The sequence below is a fragment of the Falco naumanni genome, chromosome 7 (genome assembly GCF_017639655.2).
Source record: "Falco naumanni isolate bFalNau1 chromosome 7, bFalNau1.pat, whole genome shotgun sequence".
In the NCBI taxonomy this organism is placed as follows: domain Eukaryota; kingdom Metazoa; phylum Chordata; class Aves; order Falconiformes; family Falconidae; genus Falco; species Falco naumanni.
In genome coordinates, this window is record NC_054060.1 from 59,142,726 (window position 1) to 59,169,459 (window position 26,734).

The 26,734-nt window shown below is 41.0% G+C and overlaps 1 protein-coding gene across 5 annotated transcripts in view; it reads right to left on the reverse strand.

Moving 5' to 3' along the window:
• PRKD1 (protein kinase D1) overlaps positions 1-24,821 on the reverse strand; it is a 144,674-nt gene extending 119,853 nt beyond the window's left edge. For 4 of the 5 annotated variants that reach the window (XM_040601455.1, XM_040601453.1, XM_040601454.1 and 1 more), the window contains exon 1: positions 19,823-24,818. In XM_040601455.1, coding sequence (XP_040457389.1) covers positions 19,823-20,005 — 183 coding nt within the window. In that variant the 5' untranslated portion in view covers positions 20,006-24,818. Of the gene's footprint in view, positions 1-19,822 lie in introns of all 5 variants that reach the window. The other variant, XM_040601456.1, reaches the window with a different exon arrangement.
• Between the last annotated feature and the right edge of the window lie 1,913 nt (positions 24,822-26,734).

Genomic DNA, 26,734 nt, shown 5'->3' on the forward strand with positions numbered 1-26,734 from the left:
GGACAGGAGTTCAGGCAAAATGGCTAAGTTTCCAGGAATCTGACTGCACTTCAACAGTTGAAACACTCCACTAGGATGACAGAAACCAGAGTTTGACTCCTGTTGCTTGCCTTATTTCACAGAATCACAGAACAGTGGAGGTTGGAAGGGACCTCCAAAGGTCATCTAACCCAAACCCCCTGCTCAAGCAGGGCCACCTGGAGCCAGCTGCCCAGGACCATGTCCAGGCGGCTTCTGAGTATCTCCAAGCATGGAGGCTCCACAAACTCACTGGGCGACCCGTACCAGTGCTCGGTCACCTTCGCGGTACAGAAAGTGCTTCCTGATGGTCACACAGAACCTCCTGTGCCTCAGTTCGTGCCCACCACCTCTCGACCTGACACTGGGCACCACTGAGAAGAGCCTGGCTCTGACTTCTTTGCACCCTCCCTTTGGATTTTTGTGCACACGGAGATCCCCCCTGAGCCTTCTTTTCTCCAGGCTAAAGAGTCCCAGCTCTCTCAGCCTTGCCTCACAGGACAGAAGCTCTGGTCCCTTGACCACCATTGTGGCCCTTCACTGAGCTCCCTCCAGTATGTCCATGTACCTCTGTACTGGGGAGCCCAGCACTGGACACAGCACTCCCGGTGTGGCCTCACCAGCACAGAGCAGAGGGGAAGGATCGATCGCCTCCCTCCACCTGCCGCAAGGCTTTGTCTAGTGCGGCCCTGGCTACCATGGGCCTTCTCTGTGGCAAGGGCACATTGCTGGCTCATTTGTCTAAAAAAAAAAAAAATAAAGTAGTGAGGCGGTAGATTAAACACACAGAAACATGTACAAACCCCTAAGAAACAGGATAGAGAGATGGCTACTCATAGTAACGCTACCGGAGGAAAACAACTTGGAGGTCTCACACAAAACAGCTTAATACACGAAGTACGGAGAATAAACATGAGGACGTGGATGTTCTAATGCATAACTGAGACTCAAACACGAGCCGTATCAGTCTTCTGAACAACCAGCAGACTAATTCAAAGCACTGAACTTAATTTCTTAGGGATCTGTGAGAAAAGTACCACAGGACACAAGACACACACACATCCAGGTTAGCAGCTTGGTCTGCTGAAGGGATTCCTTCAGGTGCAAATACACCTTGCATCGACTCCTGGAGTTACACAGTACATACTGAAACACATCACTGGTGCATTCAGCACAGTTTCCCCTCCAGCGGAACCAAAGCTAAGTCCTGCACAGGAACACCGCACACGCAAGGCAGACAAAAGGTACCTACTATACCAGAAAGAATCTTCTCAAAGCTCCCAGAGCAATATGCTCCCTGCGCACACACACAGATCTGTACAGAAGTCTGCTCTGCATCACTCAGACATGTGGTACATACCTCAGGCCAACACTTGGTGCAAATTTCCCACAGGTGACAAATGCCCAACGTCAACATATGCTCCTAGACATGTAATAGACTGCACAAATAAAATCCTGTCCTTTCTCTTTCATTTTAGTTGTCACTAAGGCACCATATTGTCCCTCAAGTTCTTGGAATGCATTGGTATACATTATTAGAAGGTGAAGAAAGCAGTAAGAGGCTCTTCAAATTCTGAATACAACCAATACAAAGAAAATGACCAAGAATGAGAAAGTGAAAAGCACTTTCCAAAGAGCAACTACAGCATGAGAGAGTTCACTTTCCTCAGAGAGGACAGGAACAAGAATCAAAGTGCTGGCCTTGCAGTCCTCAATAATCTTAGAGTTGAGAAAAGGCTAAGGAAGAACCCAAATCTGCAGTTGCATTAAAAAATTAACCAGGCTGAATAAAAACCTAGTAAGTGCACTGAACCAGGCAAATCACATGGCTTTGATTGACTTCAAACATTAAAAAGAAGATATTTCAGAAAGTGGAAACTTAGTTTAATTAAGAAGGTTGACTACAAAACAACACTATAATAAACATTTAAGGCCGGGCCAAAAAGAGGCACAAGAGACTGCATGAGTAAAAAGTATCAGCAACAGCAAGTACTAATTTGACTACAGTTGAGGTTTGCCTGCTACTCTGGAGAAATCGGTGATATCAACAAGGTTAAATTTTTGAAAGTTATTCTTCATCAAGTTTCATTAAAAACATCACCGGAACAAAGCTTACTTACCCAGGAGAAAAAGAAATCACACAGAGTAGATGTTCTCAAAAAAGGACAACTGAGGAACTTCATCTAGCATTTTATAAAACAATTCAAAGCAGTTGCAGTACCCTTGAATGTTTGTGGATGAATGCAGTAAGGTAGGACTTAATGCAAGTCCATTAGATATAAAAATCAACAGAAAAGAGAAGAATCTGGGAATTACAGACTGGTCAGCTTTCATACTAAATGTACTGGCTCTTAACTATCAGATTACTTATATGAACATGGAAGACAGGAGTTTGGTAGCAAACAACCTCCATATCCAGTAAGAAGAAATTATTACAATCCAAATTATCTTCTCTGACAGGATAAAGTCAGCTGTGGAGTTCAAGGGGAAGCAGCAGAAGTCATGTATTTGCTCGTCTTTATGCAGTATTTCTCACCTCATTCAAGATGTTTTAGAGAGTATTGCCATCATGTTGCTTGATTTCTCTGAAAAGTCACACTAACTTTAAAAAAAGATATGTAAAAGTCATCTTTAAGAGCCTAAATTTTCATGTCTTGTTAACAACATAAGTGGTTTATATTATATTATATCAATGACCATTCAGGTAAAAGAAGATGTCCAGTGTATGCTTCAGGCCACATTTTTGTTATTATATGGATTCCAAACAAAAATAAATGTACACAGATAACTGACAGCTGTTTTTCACTATGTGCTGTTCATTTTTTTTCTCCAGGTTTCTCAACCCAAGACACTGCACGACAGTCTTCAGTACTTACTTTCTAGAGAAACATTTACTTGCAGAATTTTTCCTTTACCTATTCATTGTTGTGGGATTTTAAAAAAGTACAAGTTGTCACTGTGTCTTGACATGAAACGGCAAGAACAGAAATTGGACCTTTCTTTATGAATATTCTTTTGCCTGAAGAAGTGTTGTATAAAATATTGTATGGTTACATTTTCTGTACGACAGCCCTGTATCTGCCTATATTTTCATTACCAAAATTCTCGTGTTCCAAGCAGTAAAAGAAAGTTAATTCCAGAATAGAACTTGGCAAAAAAATATTCTGGTTTAAAAATTATATTTCAAAAGTAGTTCCATTCATTTCCTAGAAAAAAATATAGAAGAATCCACCTAGTTAATGTTTACAAATCTGACAGTTGTCTTACAAATTTCAGTATGCCTAGCAGGGGTTTTTGCACAATATCTGTAGTAGTCCATATGTATAATGCAAACGCATAAATATTTGTACAGACTTGTTCTCATATATAAATAACACCACAGAAAATAAAAAACTCTGTTTACTACACAAAATAAGAGAATTACAAATGAGAAGTAGGAGTACTCTCTTCTTCTGTAACTATGCTATGCACACAGTATATTCTAAAATTAACAAATTTTTACTTACTATCATTATACTTTACCAAAATAATGCTAATAAAAAGCTCCTATCAGAAAAGTGTAAAGACATACTTTAAAGTGAGTTGTAATCCAATCTAACCATGGTTTTCTGGAACAGGTGAGGTTGTATATATATATGCATGTAGGAAGAAATAATTATTATGAAGCATCTTTGAGGTATCATAGACATGTATTTGCTGAAAACTCTTGTTTAGATGCACATCTATCTCTTGTATGGTGTCTCCATTCAAATTTGCTATTATGAATCTCAAAGACAACAATACTTTGTAGCAGGGTTTTAAGCGTGTCTACTCTTTTGAGGCTTTGTTTTGGGGGGTTTCTTTGCTTTTTTTTTTTTTTAAAAAAAAAAAGAACGCCCCCCCCCAATCTGTGTTCTGTCTAAAACTGCATATTGGAACAATACCAAAAGATGCCAACACATCAATTTGTTGTGAGAAAGGGCAAGAAAAGTGATCTTGATCACATAAGAAAAATGTCAGTTAGGATCTGCCTGTCCCATAAGAGTATAGCCCAGATACTGAGATGCTAAGAGAGACAATGCAATGAAAGACATTTAGAATAATCAACTAATTTAGGAAAGCTCATTAATATTCGATCAATATTTAAGAATTTACATATAACCAGGGAACCCACACACAGCCCTTTTAATCTTGTCTGCTGAGGCAAATTAGAAGGCAAAAGAGAACCTAAGGATGCACAGTGATTTGCATCCATTTAACCTAGTATCAATAAAGCTTGATTTCCAACGCATTTGTCTCACAATTGTTTGTAAATTCTGATGTAAAATTTTCTATACTTAAGCCAGCTGAAATGTCTGTCTCCCAGATGAATTCCCTGCAACCTAGTCAGCCTGAGCTCCAAGGCAGCCTACCTTCAGTCCGGTTACTTGGCTCCTTGTTCTACCCAGATGTTGGTGTTTTTGCAAAAGAACCAAATTCTCTTTGACATTTCTTCCATCAAATGTAATTGAACCCAGCCAAAAGGAAAAAAAAAAAAAGGGGGGGGGGGGGGGGGGGGCAGAGATGACAGAAGAATGAACATATAGTCTTAGCCTTTTAAAACCAAGACCTAGTTTCTATCAATACTGTCCACTCCATCCACCAGTCATTTGTTCCCACTCTCCCTCTGACCTTTCAGAGCAGCTGTGCAGTAAATTGGATCAGATAACTGATAGAAGAAAACTGAAATACATGCCTAAGTACTACATACATAATACTCAGTTCAAAAGAAAAACTAAGTGTTCTAGAAACCCAAATATTTACACACTGAGCAATTATTCTAATCACTATTATATGAAATAATGAGAAACTCAATTATGCATGAGTTGGATGAAAAGATTGTCCAGATTAATCTCCATCTATAGTTAAACAGAAACTCTGACTTACTGAACTGAAAAGACTTTGCTGTCAAATTTTTTAATACCAAAAAAAATTGTAAGCAGTACAGAACAGTAAAGTACCTCAGGGAATGGAACTATCTTTACAAATAACAGAGGATTATAATTTCTCTTTTTTAACTTTTTTCCTATTTATCTATCTTCATAGGAAACCCAAGTATGAAGATACAAATAACCATTTCAATTCTAGCTTTTCCATGGAGGTTTAAAAGACTATCTAAAAAAAAAAAAAAAAAAAAAAAAAAAAAAAAAAAAAAAAAAAGGAAATCCATAGATTATTTTAAAAAATATAAATCCATAAAATACCATAGAAAACTAGTGTTTTCCTTCCAAAAGAAAATGAAAGATTAAATGGCATAATAAAGTACACAAGGGAAACTTCAACTGTTTGCAACTTGATGGAAATTCAATATAAAATAAATGAAACAGATTCCAGTATAAATCTGTAACCCATAGCCCCCAATATTACCACCTAAGAAATTGCAAGAGTAAATTTAGAATATTCTATTGCACAAAACTACATACTGCTACGCAGAAGATGTAAATTTTACTTAATAATGGATAGAACTTTCTTTTTTTCTCTCTCAGTTTTTATCCCTTGTGGCTGCAGAATCATTCAGGTTGGAAGAGACCTTGGGAGGTTGTCTAGTCCAATCTGCTGCTTAAAGCAGGGTCAACACCAAATTCAGATGAATTGGCTCTAAACTAGAAAAACTAAAAGGTGCATGGGTCCCAAAAGCTGAGTGAACCTCAACATTAGGACTTTACAGCAGCATCTTTCTGATGGCTATGACAACCATATGCCCCCCTTCTGATAATAGTGGGCTCCTAAAAATAGTTTTCCAGTGAGATTTTAACTGCTCTGTGTACTTCCTCACTTACATATCAGCTGAAGTCACAAGAAATGTGAACCTGCAACAAAAAGGGTTTGGCTACTTTGTCTTGTTTCACTGGCAATGTGATAGCATCACAAATCATCATTTCTACACTTCTTTCCCCTATCCTGCTCACTTAGGGGATGACATAGCAAACTCCTTGTTCCAATGAGAAAAACAACCTGTGGGGTATAAGGTCTTCAATAATATATTACCTATCATAAGCTTCAAAACAGAATGTTTCGCTGAACAAGGATCAAGAAGAAGAGAGGTCACCCACCCTTATCAGGCTGATGTTTCTGTATTTTTCACTAAAAAAATTCAGTGACGTTTGATAATATGAGAGCTATTTCTGGCTCTTTTAAAACCAGAAATCTATAAAAATTTCCAGGGCACCAACAGCTGAAGATTACTCTGGGGAAAAAAATCCTTAAAATTAGGAATTAATTTGAAGGAATTTTGTTTAACAAAGAGAAAATAATAAAGGCGGAAAAAATCTTATTTTTCCTATACAAAAAGTAAAATTTGATGTGCTAAAATGTTTCCAAAATATAAAAGTTGCATGAAAGCACCTTGATTTTTCCTGCAAACTGACATAATTTCATGCTGAGAAACACTTGAAACACAAATTTTTACATCCATATTCTGATACAACCAATACAACCACAAAAAGTTTCAAAACCATCTAGTAATACTGTCATTTCAAAGGCTGTATACATAAAAGAATTTATAAGTACAAGAAATTATTTATCTTTTCTCTTCTTGAAAGGGGTAAGATATATTTTGTTGACATTTACTTTCCATTGACATTTTAGTTACATTTTTCTATCTTACAAAAACAATGCATTTAAAAAAAAAAAAAAAAAAAAGAAAGAGTAGTTCCTTCCACAGTGTTTCTCTATCTGTGGAAATTACTGAAGAAGAATATCAAGAAATTACAAAGCAGAAAAATTTAACAATGTATGAAGGGCAACTTCTTTGTACCAGAAGAAACTATAATAAATACAGACTCAACTGTAGAATTAGCACACAAAATATGAGTATCTGACCCAAGAATTCATTCAGAGATTCCTAGCAAGACTTTCATGGTCAAAAACATACCTAGAAGCATATTTTATACTCCATACAAATTTCTCACACAATTTAAAACCAATCCTCAATACATGTTGTCATTAATACTACTATAATTATTGTAATCCTTTTTAATCATTATTTGCAATTAGCAAGCATCTATATACTAATAATCATAATATCCTAACATTTTAGAAACATTCTAAGGATACATTATATAAAAATTCATCAATATTTCTGGTTGTATACATACATCTTTGTACTGTAAATTCTATGATTCATTAAGAATTTCATATGTAAAAGTTTGTAAGTGATTTTTTAAAATATTTTACAAAAAGTAAACAATTCTGTTAAGATTAATCGGTCAAAATCCTGTCTTATTCATATTTAGTCCTCCTCAGTATCAATATGCCATTCAGAAAGGGAAACTAACATGTTAGGGAAGAAAGCGACTTCTTCAGTGGCATGCATGGCCAGCAGGAGTCAGAGAAATACCCAAATACACATTTCCCTGATTCTTTATTTGCTGTATAATATAATAACAAAGTTTGTAAAGCCAGTAGGGAGGTGCCTTTCAATACTGCTGAAGATGCAAACTTCAAAGTGTCAATACTAGTGTTTATGTTTATAATGCTAATACAAAGGATTATTTCCTCAATACAGGCAAAATAATGTGTCTGTAAAGAAAGCAAAAAGTTCTCTCATGCTACATTCATAAATTCTTTATATGTGTAAAGAAAGAACAAAAAATACAGATGATTCTACTGTAAAGCTTCACATATTTCCAAACTGTTGCATAGCTGGTTGATCACCTAATTCACGAGAATCTGAATGCAAACTTCGGAATCAAACAATAGCATCTGTCATGGATTAGAAGAAATGGAATAGCCATTAATCTTCATAAATATATTTGTAATGATCATAAAGTTCAGTCTCAATTATATTTTTTTTTTAACTCTTGTCCTATTGTTTATCTGTACTCAGGTAAGCATCATATCAGCATGGCAAGCGATATTCGATTTTGATTGAAACATGTTGGGAAAAGAAGGGGGTAACAAACCACACTAGGGCAAGATTTTTATGCACTCCTATTCAAGAGATGGAAACCAAGCTTTGGCTTGCCCTTTGTGCAGCCTCTCTCTTGCTAGATAATAATTGTTGTTGTTTTCAGAACCTCCATCTTGACTGCTGAATAGAGGGGAAAATGGTAAGATTATTACACAAAAAATTGATTTCTTAACAGAAAAAAATATGCTTCCTAAATTAAATGTGCACAATGCAACTTCACTCATCAGCAATGGATAAGTTCAGTATTTTAGGGAGACCCATGAAGGCTGGGGTGTTTTTTTTTCCTTCAGATCTTTTCCTGAGGCATTTCCAAATATCTTCCAGCAACATTTTACATATCGATTACTTACCTCTCAAATAAGGAACCAGACATCTGCTGACTTTTAAAACTGACCATATGAAGTTTTTTCTTCTTAGGCCATCTTTGAATAAACAGGTCTGATTTTCATTGGCTTTAAAAGTTTAAAAATTCTTGTTTCACACTTCAGTTTTCAAAAGCAATTTTATCATTATTCTCTTACCTAGGTTATATCCAAAAAAGTGAAACTTGCCAAACTGTCAGTAAAACTGCCACAAATTTGTTTTTCCCTTTGCAACATTAAGCACTTACTTCTGGGTAAACAGAGTTATTTAACAAAATTATGTAACCACAACATGAAACAGTAGCTTGAATGTTACCAAAACATTGTTAACATTCTTACATTTAAATATACAATAGCACCCACAGTACCTTACAGTATGTTGAGAAAACAGCAGCCAAATTCTAGCTTGGACTGTATGCCCTGATTTTACTCAGCAGCTGTCTAGCAGTCCAGGTCAGATGCCTGAATTACACACTGCAGCCATTTGATAAGAGCCTGTTAAGCATGGGGAAAATGAGCAAAGGTGGTGGAGGAAGAAAAACAAGACTTAATACAACAAACACTAACTTCAGCTTTGCTGCTGTCACCTTGCCCTTCCCTCTGTGCTCCAATAGCAAGGTGAGGGCTAAATAACACATCTTTTTTCCCCACAGAACATATCTAACACGCACATGTTCTCCTTCCAAAGACAGATAAATCAAGGAAGTCCTCATCAGTTAATTTCTCAAGCAGTACATTATCTTCCTTGAGAAATTACACATTGTTCCACTTACAGCAATCTTTGCAGCAGATGGGTGTATCACTTCGTTTTATCATTCCTTCCTTTCATCTCTGCACAGACCAACTCTTCACCATTCCAGGAGGACAGATTACTCAGCAGGTCCCTCCTTGTGTGGTGGGACACAAAAAAAATGTGACACTTTTTTTTTTTTTTTCGAATTCATGAGATTTGAGGTCTTTATTTCATATTGAAAGGGCTGGTGGTTTTTACTATTTTTGCTAACCACAAGTTGCCATGAGGAACTTCTGTGCTATTGCCCACAACCTAAGAGATTTCTCATTGGGTTTTCTTTGAAGATACTGCTGATAAACTGCTGGTTTTAATGCTGAGATATCATTCCGTGTGGCTTAAGATGTGGTGTAATAACCAGCCGTCCAGTACACCTTGACTGCAAAGTACTGAAGGCAGCGCCTTCTTCCCTGTACAATATACCATATAACAAGGTTCTATTTTAACACAGGCTGCTTAATACCTATTAGGCATTAATACAACAAATGTACACGCATAAACAAAGATTCAAAGGCACTGTTAGAAATAGTGGTTTCCAACTGTTTTCTACCTCCTCCTCAGTAGGTAAATTTAACTGTCAGCTATAACTTTTAATTTTTAAATACACAAATCGGAGACAAACAAGATGCTACAGATACAACACAAAGCATGAAGAAAAAAAACCACAGACTGATTAAAGCCATATATAGGTTGTCAGCTGCTGAACAAATTATAGCTGTGTCTGATAGGGGTATGCCATTACTTTAACTTGAATATTAGTTTGATTGACCATGATGAACTGCATACTGAGAATCACAGAAACACTGGAACCTCTGGAAGTTACCTAGTCTGACTACTCACTTATAGCAGGACTATGTCCAACACAAGGTTTTGTTTACCAAAGTCCAAAAAACAAAGGATAAAGTTTCCACCACCTTTCTGAATATCTGTTCCAGTACTGTGCTTCTTTCCAGGCAAAGAAGTTTTTTTCCTAATATCCAACCTGAATCTCTTTCAAACTATAATTTATAGTCCTTGCTCTTTGTTTCAACCTCTGTCACTAGCTAGAAAAGTTTAGCTTTATCACCTTTGTAATTCCTCCTGAAGTACTTACTTCACATCAAGAACAAATTCAACACCAGAATACAGCTCAGAACCTCCTTGGTTTTGTGACAGTTGCCAAATAAATCAAATAGACGGAAGAAAGAGGAGATTTACATTGAATGATCATTAAATCTAGATTAAGAACTGAAAGTCAACGACACTGGCATTTGTTTCTAGGCTTGAAAAGTGTGTCATGATCTCTGGTCAAGTTCACATGGCATGAAAACAAAAAGCACAATCACAAACACAGTTTGAAGATGCACTAGAGATACGTTTCTAGATGTAGAGCACAAGTGCCCATTTCCCAAATTGTTTGACTTTACCATACTTTCTGCCTAACGATCTGTTAGCTGAACTTTTTCTGCTACAACTTACCAAGTTTCTTGTGACAAGAAGGCCAGCAGACATACTGTTATATGAGAAGGATAACATATAGACAGCAAAATTTAATTTACCTTGGGGAATTAGGATAAACACATAGTCAAGATCCAAAAGATACTCTCCCCTAATCTAATGTCCCCACCCCCACACAGACTCTTACCAGATTGTTTCAATTTTCACTCTACTTTTTCCTAATATTTTGTGTAGGACAGCCAACTCTTGGGGAAAAAACAGTGAAAACTATGTGGGTTTGGAACTGGACAGACTCCTACTCGCATTCTACATATTTTGCTGCATTCCTTTTTTTTTTTTTTTAGAAGTGGGTATAATAAATGTACCAGAACAAAAATTCACATATATTGCAAATATCTGAAAGGTTGTATTTTATGATTTCTTCATTATTTATTATTATATTTATGATTATTTCCCATTTTCCTAGATGTAGTTTATTTTGTATGGCAATACTAAATCCTCAGACTGATAAAATCAGCACTTACAACATTAGATAGCATAGTCAGCACATCTAGTCACATCATGTAAACAGACAGCAAAGCTGTAACGTAACCCTTTAAAGTTGATGTAGAGGGAGTTCGAACTACAGAGCAAAATGCAAAAATCATTACAGATAGACTGAAAACAGTGTTGATAACTCACACTGTCCTCCTTATCAGTCAGGTTTCCTTCACCCACAGACCCTCATCTCATGTGTCAAAACTACAATTTATAAAGTTTACATCACATAAACAACCCTTTGCGGCCTAAGGATCCTTAAGGCTTTCAGGACTCATTCAGTCTGAATGCAGACCCTAGCCTAGCACCCATAAGTTACCCTGGTGCTGCATACATTCCATATGGTGCTGCAAAGAGGGAGGACCATGTTATATTTACCACGATGGTCCACATACATTAGTAATTTCTATTTTTATGTAAAAGGATTTCTCAGGTGGTTAAAAAAAAGAGAAGGCAATATGGAAGTTACTGGGTTTAAGGATAAGCATCTCTCTCTCAGAGAAATTGCCTCATAGCCAGAATGTTGCTCCCAGTCCCAGCTGTGTCTTGTCTGCGCTTTTGCAACTGACAAGATGCTAACAAAAACTATTTCTAACACTTGAAAAAAAAAATGTATTTCTCAAGGTTGACTTCTTTTTTTTCATAACTTGAGGAGAGAAGAAACAGAACAAGCTTTCAAACTGCACAGGACATGTTTGGATACAGTTCTTTTGAAGCGTACAAGATAAAGGTTTAGAGCTAGCAACCGTGCTCATGGCTTGCAGCTTCTCTTCATACACCTTGTGCTCAAAATTACATTGGAAAGACCTTTTTATGCCAGTCACTAATAAAAGCCTCTAAATGCCTCTTTCCCTCTCTTAGGGAACAGCCAAGATCCAGATTAGATGAAATGTGTTCATGTTACTTTTTAAAAAAAGAATAAAATTCGGTATTTGATAAATTTTGATCAAAAAAACCAGCTATGTTCTAGCTTTAATGTCATAACACTGTTTCTGAGCTGATTCTGACTGCAGAAGAGGCACACACAGCAGGCTATGGCTATGTAATAGACAATCACGGTATCAATGTACATGTTGCATGGTAGGAGAAGTGAAAGCTTACCTCTTGATCAAGTTTTCCTCAGGTGAAAAAGGAGACTTACAAACAACAAGCAAAAGGAAGTCACAAATACACAGAGGAAGTCAAAGTAAAAAAACCCAGTGTATATCACTGCCTGTGTCTAACTTTATGTCTATGCATACATATATCACTGTAATATGTCCACACTACTACCTCTACATTATAGGGTGATACACTACACTGCCTTCCTAACCTTCACATGTTGTTCCAGCAGACAAAACCAGAAGAGCATTTAGAAGCAAAAATCCACTTCATGAAGTAGCTGACTTGAAGTGCATACTTCAAGGGTTTATACTTTAAAAGTTCGAAGACGACAGATACATACAAGTTATTTTAATCTTATACACGTTTTTTGAGTGACATCAAGTCTGTCATCATCTTAAACTGTTACATGGATAGAAATATTTAAAAGAAGAGTCCCAAAAAGCAAGAGATCATTTAGCAGTACTAAAAGTCTTGTATGAGGAAGAAGAAAGTTGAAAGCCTGTGAAAGAAATCTGGTTTGGTCGGCAAAATCCTGGACATTCACAGGGCCATCACAAGCCAGAAGGATGTAAACAAAGGTGATGGTTGCGCAGGGCACTGAGAAGCTCATGCTGGGCATCCAAGCTTACCCCAGCGAGTGCCCCACCAGCCAAGCACAGAAAGGCATTGTTTCAGAAGCGTTCTCTCCCAAAGCTGTAAAGCACAATGAACGTAACCTGTATGGGAAGAAAATCACTGTCAAAGATAGGGGGAAAGATATCTCAATGAAATGGGGTTTTATTTTTTTTTAATTCTCATATATGCCATGTTCTTTTGGAGTTAATGAGACACGACAACAACGTTAGGTAGCTTTTCTAGCAGAGCCTCTATGATCAACCCTGTATAAGAGACACAAGTCTGACACTGAAAAATGAAACAAATATTTTACTGGAAATATACACCCTACAACAGATTTCAAATCTGTCCCAAAACTGACAATTTGACATTTTGCAAGAAGCATATAGCATCTCCAGAAGACAATTTGAAAGAGAAGTCCTCCTCCAAGTGGCACGAGCCAAGTACAAGTAAATTGCTAGCACTGAGTAAAGACACATATACATTGTGTTGTATGAAGACCAATCAAGTATTTCTAGAGAATAGAACACCTACACTTTGCATAAACACTTGGGAGAAAGATTTTGTTTATATACTATATTGCACCTGTATAATTGAAGCCATATTACATAATGTCAACATAAACCTATCTGATGTCAATCAGAGGGCAAAGTCAACAAGTTAGTGATGGCCTGTACATTATACAGAAGTAATTTTAAACAACCTACAAAATACGCATGTGCTCATCACAGGTTGCTCGAGACAGACAACTCTTATTATCAATGTAATGAATTTGTCTTTATCAGTTGTAATTCTTAATTTCACATAGCTTTACCTCAAAAATTCCACAGATGTCCTGAAAATAATTGCTAGCATAGTCACTTAAAAATAAAACAAAAAAACCCCAACACAATACCAAGGGGAGGGAAAAAAAAATAAAAAGGCAAACATCCATTTAGCAAATGTTTTTCATTGAAAGAGTTTAATCTACAAAATATAGTAAAAATAAGAAACCAGAAGTAACAACAGGCAGGCTTCGAGAACTGTCCTTGGTTCCTTACAGGTAACCAGAGTATAACACACATGGTACCCATACAGCCAGATTTTGTCAAACACAGGAAAAAAGAAAAATCTAGAGAAGAGCAGTTTTGGATGTGTGTGAGGGATTTCCAGAAATCACGGGAAAAAAACCTTTGGACAAAGTCTGCACAAATCCACACTGGGATTTGACACATACCAGGCTTTTCACACATAATCCACAGCACAGATCCCCCTTTACAAGCAGTAAAATCACCACACTTTCAGGATGCAATGAGCTTTTTGTGTGTTCTCAGGTCACCCATGTGGTTTATGCCAAATAAGTTTTGTATCAGACAGATAAACCAGACCTCAGGTATTTCAAATTCACTGAGCATTTACGCATTTCTGTCTGGGAAATGTTGCAGCTTCATTAATAAATTCTATCCCTTCTCTGGCAATACAGCTGCATATTATCAGCAATGAGAAAAGCATCTCATACACTTATTCATCTACTTCTATAAAATCATTATGGAAATTATGTATTTCCTGGGGGAATCATCAGTAGAACTAACACAAGATCAACATATGACTCCTTTTGTAATGTCTTTAAAAATTAAAATGTCATCTGCTTTGGTTACAAGCCTGTCCTCTATCCAAAGCCCCATCTTACTTCTTATTTTATGAAAATTCATTCGATATCCCTCAATCTCTGTCAAGGCGTTTCTCAAGTGCTATAGATAAGTTTGTGGCATTATATCCATTTTTCTCGTCTAGATCACTGACAGGATAGATTAACAAAGTTAGCACTTCTTTAAAATCCTACAGTTTCTTTAAATTCAGACTGACTCCCTTTCATCAAAGTTATGCCTTTCCTAGTGATTTCTCACACATTCTCCATAAGTAATTTTAACTAATATACAAACTGATGTTACATACATTGACTTACAGTTTCCAGGGTGGAGAATAATAAATGCAAAGTCAATAAAAGATTAAACAGTAAACACCAAAAGTCTCGCTTGAGTTTGTAAGAGTGAGATTGTTAGAAAAGTACTTTCACTTTGCAATATGTTTATATGCATAAGGACAAGGCAGCTCACATTCCTCTAATGATATTTAACAACTTGGTGTTTTCACAACACAGGCAGAAGGAAGCGTTCAGTGCAAAGACTCACTTTAGGAGAAAAAAAAAGCGCTCTATATTTTGTTACCAGCATACACCAATTGAAGACTCCGTGAGAATGTAACTTTAACCAATAAATAGCAAATCTGTACTAACTTTTCCAGAACATTTGAAGACTACAGCCAAAAATGTAGTGGATATACAAAATGCCTATGCCGGTGTGTTTGACTGAAGGTATATGAGCTTTGGTCAGCAATGTAACAACCTGTCACACTTTCTCTGTTTGCCCTGAGGCTGAAAATCTTTCTAGTATACTATTGACCCTGACTCCCTATCCCACTCCAAAGGAAATTATTTCATTACCACCAGGCTCTTGTTTATTTTTAGGAGTTTGTAAGTTGCAGTGCGACAAAATACATCATCCATATAAACACACCTTGTATGTTCTCCATGGCCACTCAAAACCCCTGCAGAAAAGGTTTAGCATATCTTCTTGTCAACCTTTAGAAAAGCTCCTTTCTTCACTCAAAGCAAAAGTTTAAAGATTCCAGCCTGAGAAAACAAACCTAAGCTTATTTTATCTATTTAAGTTAGATTCCTCTTACCAAGGACAACCAGAAGCACAGGTGGATGCATACCTGTTCCTGAACACGTTTGGTTCCATTCTCAGGAATACTTTTAAAAGGCTTTTGGTTTCACTTGTGACAATTCTCTTAATCTGACACTGAAAACCTTACATAAAGATTAATCTGGGCACCATATTCCAGCTGCAGTATGCCACCTGAACTACCTTTTTGCTACTTTTTTGTCCCTTACCCTTCCTGAAATGGCCTACTTCCTGTTTATTACTTTTTTCCCCTCCTACTTTGAAATTTCAGAATTATGCAAACCAGTGAACCATCTATAACACTATTTTTATAAACCGGTCTGAACTACACATTGCCTACACAGATCAGATTTTGTTTCCTCTGTTTCAGATCAAACTATTTTTTTCTTGTATTTGTTGTCTATGTTTCCTATTCCTTGCAACTTCTCTGCCTTCAAATGCCGGAGGCCTAGCCAACATCTGATGTTAAGGCTGACCTAAGGGCTATTTTATAAAACCCACATTCTCAAGTCAAATAATGTTACATTATATATTTACTCAAGAACTTCAAGTTTTCAAAATTTGGCAATGCCACTACAGTAGCCCAACACATCGTATGTGAGGTATAACGATTGCAAAGAATTTCAACAAACAGAAAATATAAATAATAACTAGTTTCCCCTTTGAATTAAAATTGTATGACTTTGTATAAAAAAAAAATCTTTAAAGATTCCTTCCTTCATCTTGCACTAGTAAAAAGTCTTTGGCAACACAATGATTGCAGACAATTAAAATCAGGCCACGTCCTTACTCAGTGCACTTTTGCCCTGAAGAAGTGGGTCTCGTGTCTGCAGCTAACCCAAAATGGCCAATAACTCAAACTATTTCTCTTCAGAAAACAAAGACTGTATTTTACAATATCCTCCCACTGTTCCTGCAGGGGAGTCAGCCTAGAAGTCAGTGACACATTTTGCAGCTGATCCTCATTTCTTGTCAACCACATCATCATTTAAATGCTAAAATCCCATTTCAATTGAAGAAAGATGACCCCATGTGAACAAGTCTCAAGGTTTTCATGCCAATGGTTCTAAGACAGACAAACAAAATACACAAATGCAAAGGAATCAAATTTCATTGTCTTCTAGGCAGTTAATAGATTTAAATGTTTTGGAATTTATGCCTGAAACTGGTATGTACCATTCCATCTTCAGAGCTGTTAAGATTTCCATAGAGTTATCTCAGGATGAAATTTCTGAAAGAACGCGTCTCATGGACAATGAAGAAAAAGACACGCTTTTGCTCATTCAATTTTTTACATCATATACAGGCAGAATATTAATGTAATTACATTCTCTACCAAAATTAGAAAAATCTAACCTTTGCACTTCAGATGCTGTTTAAAGTCCACTAGTGTAAATATATGCAAATGTGTGTTTGTTTATATCTAAAGATAACCTTATAAAACTGTCATTGCCATGTATAAATTACATAATATGCACGTGCATGCACATATTTATTACTTATAACTAAAACCATATAAAGATATAGAAATAGTGGTTTTACACATACATACACACATGCACACCTAAATACATCTCTGCACACACCCCCTCCATATTAACATCCTCAGGCCTAAATAACGGTCCACTCTGCACACTGTGAGCAGCTTAGTTCAACATAAATTTTGAATACCACTAAATTAAGTTGGTGTATAAATCTCTGCACTATAAGGGTCACAAACATCTTGAGTCAGGTATAACCACACCACCGTGGAAGAGGCTCTCTATAAACAGATCATCTGACACTGATACTAAAGAGAATTCAGCACAATCCTAAAAATAAAGTTGTGTACAAGGGGACTGCTTTAATATTTAACAGCACGTCACAGAAACAGAGTTGATTTTAGCAGTCTAACATGACAGCCAAAGACAAAAACAAAATCACATATTCTCATCCTTATATATTGCTTAAGCAATCCAAACCGCACAGAGACTTTGGGACAAAAATGTTACCTGGAAGGCCACTACTTTACAGACCCAAAGAAATTTGAAAATACTGTGGTATTTCAATAAACAATACTTTTTACAGTATAGTCTCCTGCTTGAATGTGATAAGCGAGTACATCTTCTCATAAAAATCCAGGGTAAACTATGCTTCAAATTATTTCAGGAGAAGAGAAAAACACAAATCTGCAACACACAAAAAGTTAACTTGTAACAGTTCTAGGTACTACATAATGTCTTTGAAAAGCAGGTCTCTGCCAGTATGCTAGGTAACTTCGTATATGTAACCATCCTATCATGTCTAGTGAAAGTGAAGTCACATATACAAATATACTTGAACGTTTAAGCCTAAAACAGAGATTCTGAGGACCAAATAACACAAATTAAACTACAGAGCAGAGGAGGTAGAGGCCACCACTTGACAAGGGAAAAAAAACCAAAACAAAATAAAAAAAAACAAACAACCACAAAGTCTGTCTGTCTTCCCATTTTCCCTTTCAGCCACTTTCTTCTCAACAACAGCTTTGGGAAAGCAAAGCAGATATTTGGGCTTCGAGAAACTGACTAGAAGAAGGTTCCTTATTCAAGTGTGCTCTGCAGAGAAGCAGCTAAATGATACTTTTTTATGTAGTCAAGAAAATGCAACAAATTCAAGTGTTCAAAAATTTTATGTCAGTATTTAGTCACCTAAATCCAACTCTATAAGCACAAGCCAACAACGTACCATTGTCTAAAGAAGATGAGATGTGCTAGCAAATGAGGATTGGAGTCACGTTTACAGTAAAACCCTGAAACGAATAAACTAATGAAGCACAAAAACATGCATGCAGCAATCTTAACACTTCCATTACTACTAGCACAATAACTTATGAATGGTGAAGTATTAAAAGTATTTAAGTTGTTTCTGACATGTATGTGACCAAGTTAACAAGCTCTGGCCTAGCTCTGAAAGCAGATATGGTAATGCTAAAAAGAAGGGTACACCCTTCTTCAGAATCGATTAAAGCACGTAACCATTTCTTAAACTACAAAACATACAAAATTTAGAAATGAACATGCATATTTGATACTTTTTTGAAAACTTCACTAGTTGCTCTTCAGAAAAAAAGGAAATTCTGCTATTTAGTGAAGTTCAGATTGATGGGCTCTACAAACTGACGTAAGGCAAAGCTCTCAACTTTGAAAATAAAAAAAAATACCCCTGCCTGAAATTATTTCCCTTCAGTAATGACAGGGGGGAAGGCCAACTTTTCCCATCATAACCATCCTGAATATTTAGTCTTTTTATTTATTCTTTGCAATCACGACGTAACTTTCACGTGGGTCTTCCACACCGCACACACCGGTAAGGCAGAACTTTATTTCAGCGTGCCACACGCTCGGTACCACACCGAAATGGGAGAAGGCAAGGGACGGCGCAGATTCAGGCGCCGGCGAGGTGGCTTCAGCGCCTGGCCCGACCCTGAGCAGTACCTGCGCCTGCCGATGCCACCGCTCCGCAGCGACGCGGGCCGCCCCCGCGGGCGGTGCCACCTCGTTCCCCGGGGTCAGCGCTGCAGCCGGCGGCGCCCCCCGCCCGGCGGCCGACCCACCGCCGCCCGCAGCAGCTGCCAGCGAGGGCTGACTCAGCCCCCCCCCCCCCCCCACCGCGGCCACCTGCCAGCTCCCGGGGCTGGCACCCAGCGCCAGCAGGTCCCTCTGCCCCCGGCGCGGCGCCCACCCCCGCGGTTGGCACCGGCCCACGGCGGGCAGCGCCGGCGCCGCTGCGGTGCCCCCCGGCCCGGGCTGCCCGGCACGGCGGCAGGCGCGCCGCTGTGAATCCTGGGCTCTTGGGGCTGGTTTTTCCTTGTTGCTGTTTGCCTTTTTTTTTTTTTTTTTAAGTGGAAAGTTTCCTCTGCCAGCAGAGGCCGGGACAGCGCGCGGACTGCCCCAGGGCGCCGCGCTGCCATCGCAGCTGACAGGTTTTCTACCCGCCACCCCCCCCCACCCCCCCCCGCCGCCTTCCGCAGCATTAAAAAGCGGGCAGATAGATCCGGCTGGGGTTTGTTTTAAACAACAGTTATTAGCACAGCTAATTGCACCCACTGCCAAACAAAATAAGAGTCAAGCTGGCATGCGAGCATCCCGCACGGAGCCTCCTCGGCACCGGGGGGGGGGGGGGGGGGGGGGCGTGGGCGGGGGGGCGGCAGAGACACGGGGAACTTTCGATCGGTGTCGCCAGCCCCGGGAGGCCGAGGAGCGGAAAGTTCGCTGCCACCAGCAGCGCTGCCGGCAGCGGCTGCGGCGGCGGGAGAGGGCTCGACTCCGGGGGTCCTTCTTACCTTCTGGTCGACGATGGAGCAAGCCATTTCCCGGACGTGGGCGAGACTGAAGTCCCCCGAGGAGTCCTGCAGCAGCAGCACCGGCTCCCGGCTCAGCCCGATCTGGAGGTGGAAGGCGACGCCGCCGCCGGCAGCAGCCCCCGGCAGCGGGCTGGGCGGCCGGAGCAGCGGAGGGGCGCTCATTGAAAACTTCCCGCCGGAGCCGCCGCCGAAGCCGAGGGGTCGGGGACGCCGCAGGAGAGGCGGGCGCCGCGGCGGAAAGTTTGCGGCCGCCGCGGAGGAGCCGGACGAGTTCCCCCGCGAAGTTTCAGGGAAGTCGCACCGCGCTCCTCCCGGGTGAAAATGGCGAGGGGAGGGGGGGCGGCGGGCCGGGAGGATGCAGACAGGAAAAGGCGGTGAGAGAGACGCGAGGGGGGAGCCCGGCCCAGCGCGCCGAGGAGGTGCCGCCGCTCCGGCTGTTGGCGCTGTGCGCGGCGCGGGGGCGGGACGGGCCGCGCCCTCCGCCGGGACGGGCCCACCGCCCAGCTGGGCCGGGCCGCGCCGCTCCGCCACCACACGGCGGCGGCTGTTCCCCCCCGCGGCGGGACTTCGCCTCGCCTCGGTCCCCAGTGTCCCGCCCCGGCCCGGTCACTGGGCTGCGGGGGGCCGAGCCTCAGCTTCCCCTGTCACCCCCGTCGGGCAGCACCTCAAAGCCACCTTCGTCCCGCCTCGCCCGGTCCTCTGCGCCTCCCGGGCCGCAGGTGGAGGCCGGCCCTGAGGAGAGTCGGGGTTTGCCCTCGCTGTCGGGCAGCACGGCGGCCTCCGCCGGGCGGGTGGCGGGTGCGGCCCCCCAGGACGAAGAGAAGTGCCGGGGCAGCGGGAGCCCCGGCCTGAGCCCAGCTCTTCGGCCTGGCCTCGGCCGGCCGCGCCGCTCGGCACCGCGCCGCCTCCTCCAGCAGCCCCCGCAGGGCTGGGGGAAACAGCAGGGGAGGGCTCGCACCCACCTCTCCTCCAAACCGCCCTCCAGCTTCACCTGCCCTCTGTCCTGAGGAGGAGCTCCCTGCCACCTAAAACCGGGACGAGTTATCTCTCCCAGCCTTCAGGATCAGTGCAAGACCCATCTGTTTGCACAAGCAGCACCGGTGGCAGGCAGCGTTTGCTCTAGAAGTCCATCACTAATCTCCACTTGGAAATCTGTGAAGGCAATGGAAACATGAACTGAAAATATTTTAGGTACAAAGCGAAACTCCTCAGCTGTATGTGTGGCACCTGTAATGATGGCAGTACTAAATGTATGTTTCTAAGTACAGTGTTTGATGAAATTTACAACCTGTTTCTTTACAGACTGCTTTTCTGACCAAATGCACAGCTGCAGTGTTGTTTCGTTTTGATCAGCTGTCATATTAGGACCTATTTTTCTATTGTCAGCTCATTTACCATCTGGGATTTGCACCTGCACAGCACCTTACTATCTATATAAGTTTTGAATCCCTTTCGTTGGTGAATGTTCCTTTGAAATTGCTGCATTTTAATCTGCATCTTCTACAGACTACCAAATTTGCTGCAAATGTCAGCACTCTAGAATGAGATGATTACTAGGCCCACTTAGTTGACTTTTTCTTATTACCTGAGGAGTAATACTTGTCTTCAACCATATTCTTTGGTTTTGCTGTTGAAAGTCATACTTAATTTTGCTGTTGTGTGCAGTATTTCATTAGGAACTAATCAGTTTCAGTACAGTAGTGTACCCTGGCTATGCTGGTTAGCGTTGCAACGGGCTCTTTCCTCACAGCTTCCCACATACTAGATATTTTGGTGTTTGGATATTTTGCAGCATGTATGTTTATACTCCCAGGTCGTAGCCTGCTAAGGCATTATAACTTCTGCAAGCTTCCAATGATCCCATAGTCCAGCCAGCTTTTCTGTACAGGAGTCAGCATGGGGTAATTGCAAGGTCCATGGTTGAATCTGTAGCAGGAAGGGCATATGAGGTCCAGGTGCCATCCCTGATTGGCTGTCATAAGTTCAAATGCAAGGCAAGCACCACATCAGGTAGCTGGTGGTAGTTTCTTTTCTTCGAGCTGCAGTTCCTACTTCTCCCCTACTGAAAGAAGCATATTAGAAGATCCTGCAGCCTTGCTTCACTGTTCAGGTGATCTTTGAATGCAGTAAAGTGTCACCAGCTACTCTCTGAGTGTGTCTTCCTTACAGCTTGCTGTGGCAAAAGCAGATGTGGCTCTGATGGCAACATGGGTGGTGAGTTCTCCCCCTCTCTCCTGCCTTTGTCATATTTAATTACAGGGTCACATGATGATATTTGCTTTCAAGGGAAAGAGTGGAAAAATGACAGCTGTATATGACCTTAGCTACTATACACTGTGTTACAGCTCTTTTGCCACTCTTAAAGTAACCAAAGAGGAGAGGTAGCAGTGGCAATGCTGGGAATTGTATATCCTTGGTTTTCTCATCTATGAGATATCTAGTGATAGAGCTCATAGGTTATGACTCACCCACAGGTCCACATCCTCTGTGCAGACATTGACACAAGTTTTTCTTCAAAAAGAAAGATTACAGTGTTTGAAAACAAAGTTGTAGGTTTCTGAGTTGTTTGATTAGTGTATCGGCCATGTTGGATACACCTTTGTAACCAGAATACATGAGGGCAGGACTTCTTCAGCATTGTCAGCCAGTCATATACAAATGCTGTTTATAAAAGGTTTCGGTGAAATCACATGATGTGATCCTGAGTACAACCTGGCCTGTTGTACTGACTGAAATGTCATCTATTTCATGATCCTTCCAGATGGGAGAATTATTGTGCTGATGCCAAGGAGGGGGAAAGACTGTCCACAGCAGTCTGTTCTCTACCCTGCGACCTGATACAGTGTGTGTGCCTGGTCGAGCTGATCTGTACATGCACAGCTGGAAAAACTGCTGGAAGTTTAGGTTTCACTGTACCTGTGCAGATCAATTAAGCAGTACATAAGCTGCCATTTGAACTTGCAGGGCAAAAAATTACTTTGCCACACACAGTTTATGCATCTACCTACATACAGGAAGAGGGCAGTCAGCAGAGGATGTCGATGGAACATCACATTTTGAAAACTTTTCCCAGGTGCACCCAAAGTATAGTTGCTGTAATGTTACTTCTAATTACTCTGTATTACTGCTGTATGAAGGGTGAATGGTGGTCTCTGTAGGTTCTCATGGATTGGACACTTGACCCTCCACTTCAATGCCTTTCCGAAACTGTTATCTTTCTTCTGTTCTTTCAGCTTACTACCTTGTACAGATGGAATTCTATTCTCTTCATTGGGAATAAGAAACATCCCCTTCGTGAAGTTTTTTGTTGCTTTCTGCTTTTCTCTATCTGTGATGTAACTAGTCCTTTTTGAGGATCCAGGTTTACATTTATTTTTCTGCACTTTAACACAAGCAATTACATAGTGCATATATTTTAATTAAAAACCCAAACAAACCACAAACACCTAGCCAAGAATAATCCAGGATATACCCAAACAATGGAGAATATTCTACAAGGTGGTTTCTTTCATATAGGTAACTTTAGTTTTTAGGTCAAAGTTGTTGACCTAAAATTCAGTTCTGATATGTTTATGTAGAGTAGAACACAGCTGATTACAATGAGATGATTACTACTGGCATTATGAGGCGTGTAGTGGAATATCATACTTAATTCTGGGATCAGCATTTTGAAAAATAGGTTGCTCGGCAGTATACTCAATAGTATAGTGAATCTTGTCAAGGAGAAAAGCATAGGACTAAAGCAGAGAAAGCAGTAAGAAGCAGCAGTCTCTGGAAGCTGGATAGAAAGTGAGACTGGATATAAAGCTCAAATTTAAAATAATGAAAATTATTAGTTATTAGAATGAATAAGCAAAGAAAATTACAGAGAACCTTTTTTAAATGTTTTCAAATTTAGACTAAGAGTTTACTCACAATGTTTTTGGGCTCAGTACAATTAGCACAGCCCTTCTTTGTTTCCCAGGGTCAGAGTGAAAGGTAATTGCCTTTCGCTGTTTGTTATGTTCTTAATGGGATCCAAAAAAGACAGGCAGATTTTGACAGCACACACAAATTCAAAAGTATAAAGATAGTGAACTATCCATCTTCTTTGAAAGAAACGTATGTTTTCTGCCTCAGAAGGAAGGCATTGACTGTCCAGGAAGAAAGTGAATTGGCATAAACCCTTTGTTCCTTAAGTCACTTCTACTTGTTCATCTCTCCTGGTGTCCATAGGATGTTCCACACAGCAGGAGCCTGTGGAAGACTGACTTTTCCAAGCCACTGCTGAAGATAATAACAGCTTTTCATCCTTCAAAATTTATCTCCTCAACCTGCAAGAACAGATCAAATGTTAAAGTAGGCACAGACACATTTTGTTGCTGAACCAGGCCGATACACATTTTTGCATTCTACCACTAATATTTTTGTTTCCCTCATCTCACCCATTCCTGAACCACATACATAAACTTCTAGCCTTACTGCTTTGGTCAGGCATCCCAATGCCATTTTTTCAAACAGTCCAGCTTCTTGGCGTATTGACTTGCATACCGGGTTCAGTCCATTATGAGCTCCAGGTCTCTTCCTGCTAAGTAATTATTTTGCTCCTATTTCTGTATATCTGAAGTTTATTATTCCTGCACAAGCATCCTACATTGCACATATCTGTATAAAAACCCATCTTGTTTTTCCAGGCCGTTACACCAATTTGTTAAGATCATTTGAATTCAAATCACAAGTGCTTTCACAGCATTTGCAGGCTATCTCCTTCTTGTATACTCCACGAGCTTAAAAGGTATAGTCATTATTCAAGTCATTAGTAAAGTCTTGAATAAAACAGGATGAAGTACAGACTCCCACAGAATTCTGTCATGCTCATACTCTTTGGGTGTTATTACCTAACTAGTTTTAGTTTTTGTCCATTTTATAGTATTTTCTTCCCATCCTGGTTTGCTCAGAAGAATGGTTTATGAGGCTGCATCAAAAACCTTATCAGTCTGAATACATCACACCTATTGCTTATAGAATCATTTAGGTTGGAAAAGACCCATAAGATCATCAGTTCCAACCATTAACCCAGGACTGCCAAGTCCACCACTAAACCATGTCCCTGAGCACTGCATCTACAGGTTTTTTAAACACCTCCAGGGATGGTGATTCCACCAACTCCCTGGGTAGCCTAGTCCAGTGCTTGACCACCATTTCAATGAAGAAAATTTTCCTAATATTCAATCTAAACCTCCCCTGACATAACTTGAGGCTGTTTCCTCTTATCCTGTCACTGGTTATCTGGGAAGCAACCTACACCCACCTGACTACAACCTCCTTTCAGGTAGGATTAGACAGCAATAAGGTTCCCCCCTGAGCCTCCTCCAGGCTAAGCACCCCCAGGTCCCTCAGCCGCTCCTCATAACACTTGTGCTCCAGACCCTTCCCCAGCCCCGTTGCCCTTCCCTGGACACGCTGCAGCACCTCAATGTCCCTCCTGAAGTGAGGGGCCCAGCACTGAACACAGGAGCCGAGGTGCGGCCTCACCAGTGCCCAGTACAGGGGGGCAATCGCTGCCCTTGTCCTGCTGGCCACACTGTGTGGGATACAAGCCAGGATGCTGGTGGCCTTCTTGGCCCCCTGGGCACACTGCTGGCTCATGTTCAGCCAGCCATCAGCCACCACCCCCGGGTCCCTTTCCCCCAGGCAGCTTCCCAGCCACTCTGCCCCTGGCCATGCAGGACTCAGCACTTCTCCCTGCTGAACCTCATACAACCACCCTTGGCCCATGGGTCCAGCCTGCCCAGATCGCTCTGCAGAGCCTGCCTGCCCCCAGCAGATCAACACTGCCCCCCAACTTGGTGTCATCTGCAAACTCACTGAGAGTGCAGTCGATCCCCTCATCCAGATCAACTGTAAAGATACTAAACAGACCTGGTGCCAATACTGAGCCCTGGGGAACACCACTTGTGACCAGCCACCAGCTGGATGTAACTCTACCACCACTCTTTGGCCTTAGCTGTTCAGCCAGCTTTTTACCCAGTTTAGATCACACCCCGTGGGAGACTGTGTCAAAGGCTTTACTAAGGTGCAGGTAGACAACATCCACAGCCTTTCCCTCACCCACTCGGCAGGTCATGTTTGTCAAGCAGGACCTGCCTTTCATAAACCCGTGCTGGCTGGGCCTGATCCCCCAGTTGTCCTGCACGTGCCACATGATGTCACTCAGGATGATCTGCTCCATAACCTTCCCCGGCACCGAGGTCAGGCTGACAGGTCTGTAGTTCCCCAGATCTTCCTTGTATTCCTTCTTGTTGATGGGCATCACACTGGCTAACCTGGAGGTCCCCAGTTTGCCAGGTCTGTTGATAAATGATGGAGAGCTGTTTGGCAAGCTCCTACTCCAGCTCATTCAGTACCCTCAGGTGGATCCCATCCAGCCCCATAGACTTAAGCACGTCCAAGTAGAGCAGCAGGTCACTGACCGTTTCCTTCTGGGCTGTGGGGACTTCATTCTGCTCCTCCTCACCCCTGTCTTCCAGCTCAGGGGGCTGAGCACCCCGTGGGGGTAACTGGTCTTGCTACTAAAGACTGGGGCAAAGAAAGCATTAAGTACCCCAGCCTTTTCTTTTGTGGCAATGTTCCCCCCTCCCCGCATCCAATAAAGGATGCAGGTTATCCTTGGCCCTCCTTTTGTTTCTAATGTATTTGTAAAAACATTTTTTGTTATCTTTTACGGCAGTGGCCAGCCTGAGTTCTAACTGGGCTTTCACGTCTCTAATCTTCACCCTGCATAACTTCACGATTTCTCTGTAGTCCTCAAGAGTTGCCTGCCCCTTCTTCCAAAGGAAGTAAACTCTCCTTTTTTCCCTGAGTTGCAGCCAAAGCTCTCTGTTCAGCCAAGCCTGTCTTCTTCCCTGCCAG